General features: G+C 50.4%; 1 protein-coding gene across 1 annotated transcript; it reads right to left on the bottom strand.

Moving 5' to 3' along the window:
* Positions 1 to 4595: 4595 nt before the first annotated feature.
* LOC147700462 (uncharacterized) lies at positions 4596 to 9585 on the bottom strand. Its single transcript, XM_086933564.1, has 2 exons — positions 8653 to 9585; positions 4596 to 5030 (listed from the first exon to the last, which is right to left on the bottom strand). The coding sequence occupies exons 1-2, from the start codon at positions 9583 to 9585 to the stop codon at positions 4596 to 4598; spliced, it is 1368 nt and encodes a 455-aa protein (XP_086789690.1).
* Positions 9586 to 13515: the final 3930 nt, after the last annotated feature.

Here is a 13515-nt window from a genome sequence, read left to right as displayed (position 1 = left end):
GTGTTACTGTGTATGAGCATAAATGCTTTACACACTGCCTCTGAGAGTAGCCTAGCTGCTCGTGCTACGTTACCACAGGGTTGAGCAGGGGTTATCAAAGGGTGTAGCCACCTTACCCTGACTTAGGAAGAAGGGTCCCTACTTGGACTGTGGCCAGACACTGCCAACTAGAGACCCCCATTTCTAACACCTTACCTACATATATGCATGGTTAGGATATATGCGCTGTCTCGTTGCTGGCTGCAGCTCGGAGAAAGAGCAAGAAGCACGAAGAGGAAAGATCGGGACAAGGTGGTGAGGTAAGTTAAGTTTTTGTGGGGGTGGGGGTAGTTTGTAGGGGTTAGGGGTAGTTTTTAGGGCTTGGAGGGGTCGGAAGTTTTAGGGCTCAGGCAGGGGTCGGGTTGGGGTAGTTTGTTTGGGATGGGGGTAGATTTGGGTGCTAGAGGGGTCAGGTTAGTTTTCAGGGCTGAGGGGTAGGGAGTTTTAGAGCTCAGGGCAGGGGACAGGAAATGGGCAGTTTACAGGGTAAGGGGCAGTTAGGCTGGGGCAGGATGAAGTTGGGGGTGGATTTGAGTGGGTAGGGGCTGGTTGTAGGGCTCAGGGAGTGGGGCTGGGATCGGAGTGGTTTTTAGGGGGCTGAGTTTTAGGGCTCAGGGCAGGGGACAGTAAAGGGGTAGTTTTCAGGTTAAGAGGGAGTTGGGATGGTACAGGAGGGAAGTGGGGTAGGTTTTATGGGGGTGGGTCCTGGATTTAGTGCTCAGTGAGGGGGTTGTGGTCTGAGTAGTTTTTAAGGGCTGGGGGGTTGAGTATTAAGGTTCAGGTTGGGGGTCGGGGAAATTTATAGGGTAGAGGCGGGTAGAATACACCGCAGGAAGGACAAATTTTAGGGCTCAGGGCAGGAGTGTGATCTTTATCACACATGTCCCTTTACCACAAAATTGTGTGGTAAAGGCATGCGTGGTAAAGACGCGGTCGTGGTTAAGACCGCGTAGGTCATGCATGCTTTCTTGTGGCATGCGTTGTTCCATCACATAACCGTATAGAAACCATGTGGGTTTAGAGTTAGATAATTTTGATAATAGATGTATGTCTTCTAGTTCATAAGTGGTGAGAGAGCTAGAGTGCATGGTCAGATTGGACCCCTTATTCTGTGATGATTTAGATAGTTTGTTGAAGAAAAATATTTTCAATTTTAGTTTCCTGACAAACATAGGGGCTAATCTGTGCATCAATCAAGTTCCAATTCCTATTCATAATCTGAGTCTGATGATTGGTGAGAATGATGAAGAATAAGTTCACCACCAATTAGTTATCTATTTGTGTCTTTTTCTTGTTCCTTTATCCTTTCTCTTGCAATCGTGCCAGAAGTTGACGGTTGTTCAGGTGGTACGCAAAAGGATTAAATTTGTGTTCTGGTGCTTGGAATGTTTTCATTCCTTATAGCTAGTGGATGGCTGGTGAATTCTCCTCATAAATCAACTTCTAGTTTTGATGTACTGGCTTCCACCTCAGGTCTAGGTGATTCAATTTCTGAGGTAGTTGGAGGATGTGTAGATTGTGTAGTCATTGATAGTCCTGCTGGTAAGCTATTGTATTTTTTGGCAATCTTGGAGACCCATCTAAGTTGATAGCACAATTGGTCCCGGTGAATTTTTCTATATTACTTTCTTATATTAGGTTCTGCGTACTTGTCAATAACTTTATTGAGAATGACATGACTCTTTTGAGCTACTTTTCCCAAGTTATCATCTTCACTTCCCTTAGTGAGTTCATCCTCTTTACCTTAATGTTTTACACACTCTTTTTCCGCTATTTCAATGATTTGTTTCATCATATTTTTGGAGGCTTCTTTCTGGGTTGTCTCCCATCTCTTAAGGTTCAGTGGCAAAATATCCTACTGTCTGGGAGTACTTCAAAGTTTATGTTAGAGGTCATTCTGTCTCAAAATATGTGGATGTCCTTCAATCTATGAAGAAACACTCTCCCGCCTCGAAACAGACACGAAGAGAGTAGAAAGAGGGCACTCTAGCACACAGCGGTGCTGTGGGGAGACAACTGCATGCCACACTACTAACATTTTGAGAAGTAGCCAATAGAGAAATATAATATCCGGGAAAGTGCCTTATGAACATTATGGGTAAGGGGACAGGCCCAGTAGAACACTGGCTTGAGTATTAAACTATCGACAGTGTACCCTCACTGTCGATAGTTTAATACTCAAGCCAGTGCACACAATTGTTCTCTCTCATGCACGTCCAACCATGCCAGCATGGCCTCAGCCACTACAACAATTTACAAACTTTTACACAGACCTCTACACATCAAAAGGTGATAGCACGGATGATGAATTGCATAGTGTAATGGCTGAGGCCATGCTGGCATGGTTGGACGTGCATGAGAGAGAACAATCGTGTGCACCTTGGTCTGTAAGGCAGAAGCAAAGGCCCTCTCCGGTGGAAGGGCACTGGGGTCAAACGGATTGACTGCAGTGTTCTCCAAGGAAAACTCTGACATGAAAGCTCCACAACTACTGGAGGTCTTTGAATAAGCCAGAGAGATGGACTTATTACCCTAATCTTTGAGAGAATAACAGTTCTTCTGAAACCCGATAGAGAGCCAGTGGACTGTGTTTCCTATCATCCCCCATCCTTACGAAACTTACAGCCAGATGCAGCAAGCTTTGTGTTTGCGATGACCTAATAGCAAATCTTTGCGATTCGCTATCTGGTAATTGCAAACAACGATGTACAGATGTGTGTTTCACACATCCACCCATTCCCAGTGGGTCACAAATAGACCGACCTCAGTAATATTCATGAAATAGGTCTTGGTTTACGATCCACTGGGAATGGCTAAAATCCCAGGGATGGTGGCCTGCTTGTGTCAGCAGACCGCCATGTCTGTGATTGCTTTTAAATAAAGCAAAGATTTTTTTTTACAGGCAGCTCGTGTTCCTTGAAGGTAAATGGGATACATTTCAAAAAGAAAAATGAAATGTTTTTCTTTTAATTTTTTTACTGGTAGGCAGTGGTCTGTTGGTCCAATGCCTGCCCTGAACAAACTTTTTACAAACATTCACAAAGTGGAAGGAGTCCTTTGAGGGCCCTTTCCCTTTTGCAAATGGGTTACCGCCAACTTGAAGTTGAAGGTAAAATGCGAATGTTTTGCAACTGCCTTTCAATCACAAAACATTTACACATTCCACTGTGAGGCCCTTAACACGCCGATTCCTTTTTGTTAAAATAAATACATTCTTTATTATAATTTTATCCAAATATAATACATAACAAAGATATATTAGTGAATAATGCCATCGCCCGAAGAGTTTACCTCCCTCCCACTTCCCCCTGTAGACCTCCCCACTCACCCCACCCCTGCTGGTCCGGTTCACTTAACAAAAAATCAGTTCTTCCACTGGCAAGAGAAAACAAGCATTGGCATAGCCAATAGGTCTCGCCTTTGGGACCCTATATTTAGTTATGCAGCACAATATCCTTACTGCAACAACATTAATTGTTGTATGGCTAAACACTTATAAGGTCCCAAGGGCGAGACCTATTGGCTATGCCAACGCTTGTTGATGCTAGATGTAGCACAACTTTTACACCATAGTACAACTTTTGGTAATCTCGATAAAATCCTGGCAGCACCTAAAAGACGACTGCACACACTAAACCAGGTTTGGGCAGATAATTATTACGCACTCCAACAAGTTTATTTGTTCAACTATTGAAGGACCACTGAGTCAAATGAACTGATCGCTTAGTTAGTGCTGTCATCCCATAAAACTGTAACAAGGAAAAACTTGCCAGGACCTTTATGATTGTTAGCGCCTTTGAATTACCGCTAGACCAAACTATAATGTTTTTATTTGATCAAGTACTTTATTAGTACATATTCTTCAACTTTTTAAGTATATTCAAAGCAGAAGAGACATTAAAGTCTATATGCAGAAAATACTTATGTACAGTGGTTCACAAAACATTTAACAACAATCTTGAGTATATAATACACCATATAAACAAACACAAGTGATTAAATCATAAGCAAAACATCCTATTAGCATGATTGTCTTGTGTTACCTTTTAATAACACAATCAAAATATTTATTTCATATCTAGATATTACTTACTAAACCAATTGTATAATTCCTCCGTGTAATTGAAGACGGAGGAATTATAGAATTGGTTTAGTCTAGTGTAGCAGTCGGGGGAAGGATAGGCAATACGCTGATTCTAGTTGTTCTCGGTTTTATTTTAGTATACAGAGTATCTGAGCTTTTCTTTCTAATGCTTCGTGAAAGTCTTGGAGAACGGCTCCGTGCTGCTTTCCTGATGCCTGAATCTGAGGAGGCTGGTCTACGTCCTCGGTCGGGTGTCCGTCGAGGGATGTCTCCGTCGACTTCCGTGGTGCTCGTCAGTTACCGGAAAGAGAAAGGCAAGAAAACGGTGTATCAGTACCCGTTCTATATTGCTATTACAGGGAAAGGAGTGAGGGACCAAACACACGTGAGGCACTCTGTACTTAAACTGCCGAGGTGAAGGGTTTTGTGCTCGGGGTAGGGAAAACACACCAAGGAGTTGGGGGTCCCGGGTTTAGTCCGACGATACCAGCTTACGAGTGACCCAACCCCTTAACTTATCACGCACCTGGTTAAGCCATACACCTCCCCCGGGTGTATGGCTGGGCGGCTCGTGGTGTCGGTGGCCTCCTGGCGTCCCTTCTTTAACGTCCCCGGCTCCGTCTCTCGGTTGTCTCTCCTCAGACCCGGTCTTCCTTCGAACCGCACTGCTTTCGTCTTCTTTCTCCTCACTCCGTTCGTCCTCCGCATACAAGTCTCTCCTTAGCTCCGCTCCGCTTCCGTCTTCCTCCGCCTCTCCTTCTTCGCTCTGGGTGAACAAGCACGCCCTTGATTCGTCCATTCCAGCATATGAGGTTTCCGTGTCCTGACGAGACTCCTCCCATTCCGAAACCCATTCTGAATTAAAGGGCCAGTGTGTGGATTGCGTGTCTACCTCCGTTTCAACGTTCTGTGGAGAGGAAGAGGTAGTGTTTAACATTTGTCTATTCTCATGTCCATTACAGTCATTGCTTCGTGTTGACCCCGCTGTGTTACACACCTCCCCCTCCGGACACTCACGATCGGGGAGTGGATGACGGGATAAGAAGTCCGCCCCAACATTCTCACAGCCTTTTCGGTGATGTATAGAAAAGGAGTATGGTTGCAGTGAGAGGAACCACCGCAAAACTCTCGCATTATTAGCTTTATTGCGTGCCATCCAGAGTAAGGGAGCGTGATCTGTAAACAGTTCAAACCGCCGGCCTTCCAGGTAATATGCCAGTTTTTCAATGGCCCATTTAATTGCCAGGCACTCCTTCTCGACAGTCGCATATTTCAACTCGCGAGGAAACAGTTTCCGGCTGACATATAAAATTGGGTGATCGAGGCCATCCTGACCGGTCTGGGAGAGCACTGCCCCAATCCCATAGTCCGAAGCATCAGTGTGTAATGAGAACGGACGAGTAAAATCAGGGGAAGCCAAAACTGGTGTAGAGGTAATCACAGACTTCAGAACTCTAAATGCCTCCTGCATCGGCACGGTGGGATGCACGGGTGAAGATGCTCGCCCAGCGTTTTTCAGCGCGTCAGTGAGAGGGGCGGCAATGTCCGCAAACTGTGGGATAAAGCGTCTGTAGTAGCCCACCAGTCCCAAAAAGGAACGCAATTCCCGTCTAGTGGATGGGAATGGAGTGTCAGCAATGGCCCTAACTTTCTCGATTTGAGGTTCTATCAAGCCATGTCCCAAGACATATCCAAGGTATTTAACTTTGTGAAAAGCTAGTTTGCATTTCTTAGCGTTGACAGTGAGGCCAGCCTTCCTAAGCGCTTTCAACACCACAGACAGGTGTCGTAGATGAGACTGCCAATCAGGACTGTAAATGACAATGTCATCCAGGTAAGCCGATGTAAAATCCGACAATCCTGCGAGAACGGTGTTCATGAGGCGCTGAAATGTGGCAGGCGCCCCATGAAGGCCAAATGGAAGGACCGTGAACTCAAAATGACCCTCCTCTGTTGAGAACGCTGTTTTTTTGATGTCTTCGGGTCGCAGAGGCACCTGCCAATACCCTTTTGTTAAGTCGAGGGTAGAAATGTATTTGGCCTGTCCTAGTCGCTCAATTAACTCGTCCACTCTAGGGATGGGATATGCGTCGAAGAGTGAAATGTCATTAAGGGCCCGAAAGTCCATGCAAAACCTTCGGCTGCCATCGGGTTTAGGGACCATTACAATGGGGCTAGACCAATCGCTTTTCGATGGGCGAATCACCCCCAATCGCAGCATTTCGTCTACTTCAGCTTTAATCGCCGCTCTTCTGGCTTCGGGGACTCTGTAAGGTTTAATCCTAACCTTTTTGTTGGGTGGGGTATCAATACAATGTTCCGCTAGGGAGGTCCTCCCCGGTTCGTTGGAAAAAACATCCCCATAAAGTTCCAAAGTCTCCCTCAATTCTTCCTGTTGGTGGGCCTTCAGTTCCTCATTATGAACAAGCATGTCAATAGGTGAGCCCTCAAACCCTGGTGTAATAGCCACATGGATGTCCGCAGGAGGAGGGCCTAACCACTTTTTCAGCAAATTTATGTGATAAGATTGCTGCTTCCGTGACGTTACCTGCAATTGATAACTAGTACTGCCAATGACCCCGACCACTTTAAAAGGACCCATCCACTCTGCCTTGAATTTATGGGATGAGGACGGGAGCAGCACCAAAGCCCAGTCCCCGATATTAAGGTGCCTCCATTTTTTCCCTTTGTTGTAACTAGTCTGCTGTCTATGCTGACTAAGATCAAGATGGTCCAACGCCAACTCCCTTAATTTAGCCAGTTTAGCTTTTAGGTCCCTGGCGTACTCAAGAGTAGTTTTTGCCTCCTCTGCCTGTTCATTAATCCAGGCATCCCGGGTCATTTCCAGTAATGAACGAGGTTGTCGGCCATAAAGCATTTCAAAGGCTGATACGCCCAGACTACTCTGTCTCTGAGCCCTAATGGCGTATAGTGCCAAAGGTAACATCCGATCCCAATCTTCCCCACTAACCTCCATCATTTTACGAAGGGTGGATTTTATGGTCCGGTTGTAGCGTTCCCCCAGTCCGTCCGTCTGCGGATGGTAAACTGAGGTACGGATCTGGTGGACGTTCAACGTGGCACAAATTTCCTTAATTAACTTTGACACAAATGGCGTGCCCTGGTCGGTCAAAATCTCCTTCGGAAACCCAACCCGACTAAACAGCTCAATCATTTTGTCCCCGACCTGTCTGGAATTGGCAACGGACAACGGAAAAGCCTCGGGGAACCGTGTGGCATAGTCAACCACAACTAAAATGTGTCGGAACCCCTTTTTAGTTTTAGGCAGTGGACCGATAAGGTCCATGCCGACCCTCTCAAAAGGTTTGCCAATGACAGGTAATGGTTGCAAAGGAACAGCCTGCGGTCTAACCATATTCTTCATTTGGCAAATCTCACAGGACCTGCAGTAAGATTCGGTATCTTTATAAATACCGGGCCAAAAAAATTGCCTGAGGATGTTTTGGGTTGTTTTCTCGGCGCCAGAGTGCCCAGCGATGAGATGGCTGTGAGCGAAGAAAAGGACCTGCTCTCTGAAGGAGACAGGCACCAATAGTTGGGCAGGCTGACCCTCGCCACTTATTCTATACAACAGGTCATGATCGATAATAAACCCTGGAAAATTTTTTCGAGTTTTCATCTCTCTGATGTGCTTGTTCCCACGCGTTGAACAGCGTGGGATCACTGATTTGCGCAAATTTAAAGCTTCTATCCATAACCCAAGGATCCTGTGTCAGGAGCGAATTCACTGTCTGTGTACGTGACCCTGACGAGCCAAAACCCTTAGCGCCTCTTTCTGTGTCGTCCAGCTGGCGGAGTACCTCCAGCCTAGTTTCAGCTATACGCTCACAAATTAATTGTGCCACTCTATCTCCTTTTCTCACTTGGAAGGGTTCTGTACCAAAATTAAACAGTAGGATTACAACGTTACCTCTATAATCCTCGTCAATAACACCAGCCCCCACGTCAATAAAATGCTTTGCTGCTAGCCCTGATCGTGGAGCAATTCTCCCATAGCACCCGGGAGGGACTGCAACTTGTAGGTCCGTTTTGACAAGGGACTTCCCTTTGGCAGGAACCACATAATCATATGCACTGTAGAGGTCATAACCAGCTGCTTTTGCCGAACCTTTAGTGGGGGACGTCGCGTTATTAGACAACTTCATAACTTGGAGGCTAGGTCTAAGCGGACGTTCTATTAGGGTATTACCCTCCTCCCCTGTGTGGCACACTGTTTTTAGTTTATCCTTAAACATGTTCAAGAAACTAGGGTTATCTGTCCCAATTATTATATCTTCGGGGAGGTTGGACATTACTCCTACTCTTACAGTTTGTGGGGGCACCCCAATCTGTTCAATTACAATGTCAGCAATGGGGTAGGGCCGGATATCCCCATGAACACATTTAATGTTTACTATCCCCTGGGGAACATATTGCCCTGTCCTGACGTAGGGAGTTTGGACTACCGACTGTCGGCAGCCTGAATCTAACAAAGCTGATAACAAATGACCATTGACGTTCACACTTACTCTAAAAGAGCCTCCCATTTCTGCTGAAAATAGTACCGCCCTGGGGAGGTACCCGACCTCCATTGGTTCCTCTTCATTCCTTTTCCTGGGGCACATCCGGGCAATGTGTCCCCATTGACCACAGTCGAAACATTGCGGCCCTGGGTTGGTCATGTTCTCAGTCCTCCACGTACGGGGACGGGTGGTATCTTTTCCTCGTGCCACCGGCTTCTCCAGTCTTACTACTCCCTTCCTTTCCATCTCAAACGGAAATTTTTTAGGTTGAGCCCGGGTGAATGATGAGGCCATCTCCACTGCTTGGGTGGTTGTTAAATTGTTATGTTGGCGAAGCCACTTTTGCGTAGCGTAGGGAAGAGCCTCGAGAAATTGTTCTAAGTATATTCGGTCAAGTATTTCTTCTTTCGTGCTGGTAGTGGGGGTTAGCCATTTGTCCGCCGCCATTTTTAATCTCACGAATAGAGTTTTGGGATTTTCCCCTACCGCACCTCTCTCTTTTCTGAATTTTAGGCGATATGCCTCGGGGTCTAATCCCAAATGATCTAGGATTATTTTCTTGATTTCAACATAGGTGGTGTCTCCTCTTGGATTTGCTACTTGGTAAGCAGCCTGGGCCTCTCCTCCTAAGAGAGGTGCCAAAAAGAATGGCCATTTTGCCACTGGCCAGCCACAGGCCCTCGCTGCCCTCTCGAAATTTAATAAGAAAGCGTCGGGGTCTTCTCCCTGTCTATATTTTTGCAGAGACACAGCCGGTGCGCCATGGGTTAGGGTCCTCTCCGTTGTCCCACCCCTCTGTACTGGGTCTGCCCAGGGTTGTTTCTCTTCAATGGCTTTCTTTAGTATCTCTCTGTCGGCTTGTGCAGATACTAGGTGTTGTTCTAACACCCACTCAATTCGTCCTTGACCCTTAACTAACTGATCTACAACTGTCTCCATCTTGACTCCGCAGATGGTGCCTATGCCCGCATTCTCCACCACTGTAGCAGTCGGGGGAAGGATAGGCAATACGCTGATTCTAGTTGTTCTCGGTTTTATTTTAGTATACAGAGTATCTGAGCTTTTCTTTCTAATGCTTCGTGAAAGTCTTGGAGAACGGCTCCGTGCTGCTTTCCTGATGCCTGAATCTGAGGAGGCTGGTCTACGTCCTCGGTCGGGTGTCCGCCGAGGCATGTCTCCGTCGACTTCCGTGGTGCTCGTCAGTTACCGGAAAGAGAAAGGCAAGAAAACGGTGTATCAGTACCCGTTCTATATTGCTGTTACAGGGAAAGGAGTGAGGGACCAAACACACGTGAGGCACTCTGTACTTAAACTGCCGAGGTGAAGGGTTTTGTGCTCGGGGTAGGGAAAACACACCAAGGAGTTGGGGGTCCCGGGTTTAGTCCGACGATACCAGCTTACGAGTGACCCAACCCCTTAACTTATCACACACCTGGTTAAGCCATACACCTCCCCCGGGTGTATGGCTGGGCGGCTCGTGGTGTCGGTGGCCTCCTGGCGTCCCTTCTTTAACGTCCCCGGCTCCGTCTCTCGGTTGTCTCTCCTCGGACCCGGTCTTCCTTCGAACCGCACTGCTTTCGTCTTCTTTCTCCTCACTCCGTTCGTCCTCCGCATACAAGTCTCTCCTTAGCTCCGCTCCGCTTCCGTCTTCCTCCGCCTCTCCTTCTTCGCTCTGGGTGAACAAGCACGCCCTTGATTCGTCCATTCCAGCATATGAGGTTTCCGTGTCCTGACGAGACTCCTCCCATTCCGAAACCCATTCTGAATTAAAGGGCCAGTGTGTGGATTGCGTGTCTACCTCCGTTTCAACGTTCTGTGGAGAGGAAGAGGTAGTGTTTAACATTTGTCTATTCTCATGTCCATTACAGTCATTGCTTCGTGTTGACCCCGCTGTGTTACATCTAGATACAGAAGTAAAGTCCTATGTATCATGACGCTAATGTATTTTCCCCTTGTTCTCTCACTCTTTCTTAATTGAAATGATGAATTATGTAACACCTGTTTGGATGTCTTAGAAGTAATAGTGGAGAGTGCAGAGTGGAGAGATCAGTGGCGAGAGGGATGCCGAGCAGAGCTGGGAGATCAGTGGAGAGAGGGAGGCCGAGCAGAGCTGGGGGATCAGTGGAGAGAGGGAGGCCGAGCAGAGCTGGGAGATCAGAGGAGAGAGGGAGGCCGAGCAGCGCTGGGAGATCAGTGGAGAAAGGGAGGCCGTGCAGAGCTGAGAGATCAGTCGAGAGAGGGAGGCCGGGCAGGGCTAGGAGATCAGTGGAGAGAGGGAGGCCAAGTAGCGCTGCGAGATCAGTGGAGAGAGTGAGGCCGAGCAGGGCTGGGAGATCAGTCGAGAGAGGGAGGTCGAGCAGGGCTGGGAGATCAGCGGAGAGAGGGAGGTCGAGCAGGGCTGGGAGATCAGCGGAGAGAGGGAGGCGGAGCAGGGCTGAGAGATCAGTGGAGAGAGGGAGGCCGAGCAGGGCTGAGAGATCAGTGAAGAGAGGGAGGCCAAGCAGGGCTGAGAGATCAGTGGAGAGAGGGACGCCGAGCAGGGCTGAGAGATCAGTGGAGAGAGGGAGGCCGAGCAGGGCTGAGAGATCAGTGGAGAGAGGGAGGCCGAGCAGGGCTGAGAGATCAGTGGAGAGAGGGACGCCGAGCAGGGCTGAGAGATCAGTGGAGAGAGGGAGGCCGAGCAGGGCTGAGAGATCAGCGGAGAGACAAAGGCGGAGCAGGGCTGAGAGATCAGCGGAGAGAGGGAGGCCGAGCAGGGCTGGGAGATCAGCGGAGAGAGGGAGGTCGAGCAGGGCTGGGAGATCAGCGGAGAGAGGGAGGCGGAGCAGGGCTGAGAGATCAGTGGAGAGAGGGAGGCCGAGCAGGGCTGAGAGATCAGTGGAGAGAGGGAGGCCGAGCAGGGCTGAGAGATCAGTGGAGAGAGGGACGCCGAGCAGGGCTGAGAGATCAGTGGAGAGAGGGAGGCCGAGCAAGGCTGAGAGATCAGTGGAGAGAGGGAGGCGGAGTAGGGCTGAGAGATCAGTAGAGAGAGGGAGGCCGAGCAGGGCTGGGAGATCAGTGGAGAGAGAGAGGCCGAGCAGGGCTGAGAGATCAGTGGAGAGAGGGAGGTGGAGCAGGGCTGAGAGATCAGTGGAGAGAGGGAGGTGGAGGAGGGCAGGGAGATCAGTAGAGAGAGGGAGGCCGAGCAGGGCAGGGAGATCAGTGGAGAGAGGGAGGCCGAGCAGGGCAGGGAGATCAGTGGAGAGAGGGAGGCCGAGCAGGGCAGGGAGATCAGTAGAGAGAGGGAAGCCGAGCAGGGCTGAGAGATAAGCAGAGAGAGGGAGGCCGAGCAGGGCAGGGAGATCAGTGGAGAGAGGGAGGCCGAGCAGGGCTGAGAGATCAGTGGAGAGAGGGAGGCCGAGCAGGGCTGGGAGATCAGCGGAGAGAGGGAGGTCGAGCAGGGCTGGGAGATCAGCGGAGAGAGGGAGGCCGAGCAGGGCAGGGAGATCAGTGGAGAGAGGGAGGCCGAGCAGGGCTGAGAGATCAGTGGAGAGAGGGAGGCCGAGCAGCGCAGGGAGATCAGTGGAGAGAGGGAGGCCGAGCAGGGCTGGGAGATCAGTGGAGAGAGGGAGGTCGAGCAGGGCTGGGAGATCAGCGGAGAGAGGGAGGTCGAGCAGGGCAGGGAGATCAGTGGAGAGAGGGAGGCCGAGCAGGGCTGGGAGATCAGCGGAGAGAGGGAGGCCGAGCAGGGCAGGGAGATCAGTGGAGAGAGGGAGGCCGAGCAGGGCTGAGAGATCAGTGGAGAGAGGGAGGCCGAGCAGGGCTGGGAGATCAGTGGGGCTGGGAGATCAGTGGAGAGAGGGAGGCCGAGCAGCGCAGGGAGATCAGTGGCGAGAGGGAGGCCGAGCAGCGCTGGGAGATCAGTGGAGAGAGGGAGGCTGAGCAGGGCTGAGTGATCAGTGCAGAGAGGGAGGCCGAGCAGTGCTAGGAGATCAGTGGAGAGAGGGAGTCCCAGCAGGGCTGGGAAATCAGGGGAGAGAGGGAGGCAGAGCAGCGCTGGGAAATTAGTGGAGAGAGGCAGGCCCGAGCAGGGCTGAGAGATCAGTGGAGAGAGGGAGGCCGAGCAGGGCTGGGAGATCAGTGGAGAGAGGGAGGCCGAGCAGGGCTGGGCGATCAGTGGAGAGACGGAGGCCGAGCAGGGCTGGGAGATCAGTGGAGAGAGGCAGGCCTGAGCAGGGCTGAGAGATCAGTGGAGAGAGGGAGGCCGAGCAGGGCTGAGAGATCAGTGGAGAGAGGGAGGCCGAGCAGCGCAGGGAGATCAGTGGAGAGAGGGAGGCCGAGCAGGGCTGGGAGATCAGTGGAGAGAGGGAGGTCGAGCAGGGCTGGGAGATCAGCGGAGAGAGGGAGGTCGAGCAGGGCAGGGAGATCAGTGGAGAGAGGGAGGCCGAGCAGGGCTGGGAGATCAGCGGAGAGAGGGAGGCCGAGCAGGGCAGGGAGATCAGTGGAGAGAGGGAGGCCGAGCAGGGCTGAGAGATCAGTGGAGAGAGGGAGGCCGAGCAGGGCTGGGAGATCAGTGGGGCTGGGAGATCAGTGGAGAGAGGGAGACCGAGCAGTGCTGAGAGATCACTGGAGAGAGGGAGGCCGAGCAGGGCTGGGAGATCAGTGGGGCTGGGAGATCAGTGGAGAGAGGGAGGCCGAGCAGCGCAGGGAGATCAGTGGCGAGAGGGAGGCCGAGCAGCGCTGGGAGATCAGTGGAGAGAGGGAGGCTGAGCAGGGCTGAGTGATCAGTGCAGAGAGGGAGGCCGAGCAGTACTAGGAGATCAGTGGAGAGAGGGAGTCCCAGCAGGACTGGGAAATCAGGGGAGAGAGGGAGGCAGAGCAGCGCTGGGA

This window comes from Lissotriton vulgaris, chromosome 8 (assembly GCF_964263255.1).
Source record: "Lissotriton vulgaris chromosome 8, aLisVul1.2, whole genome shotgun sequence".
NCBI lineage: Eukaryota > Metazoa > Chordata > Amphibia > Caudata > Salamandridae > Lissotriton > Lissotriton vulgaris.
Note: the sequence above shows the minus strand (reverse complement) of the source record. Positions and strands in the feature narration are given on the sequence as shown.

Coding starts and splice junctions, on each gene's coding strand:
- LOC147700462 (XM_086933564.1), bottom strand. CDS start 9,585: ATGGAGACAGTTGTAGATCAGTTAGTTAAGGGTCAAGGACGAATTGAG. Junction 5,031..8,652: donor AAATGGGAGGCTCTTTTAGA/GTAAGTGTGAAC, acceptor TCCTCTCCACAG/AACGTTGAAACGGAGGTAGA.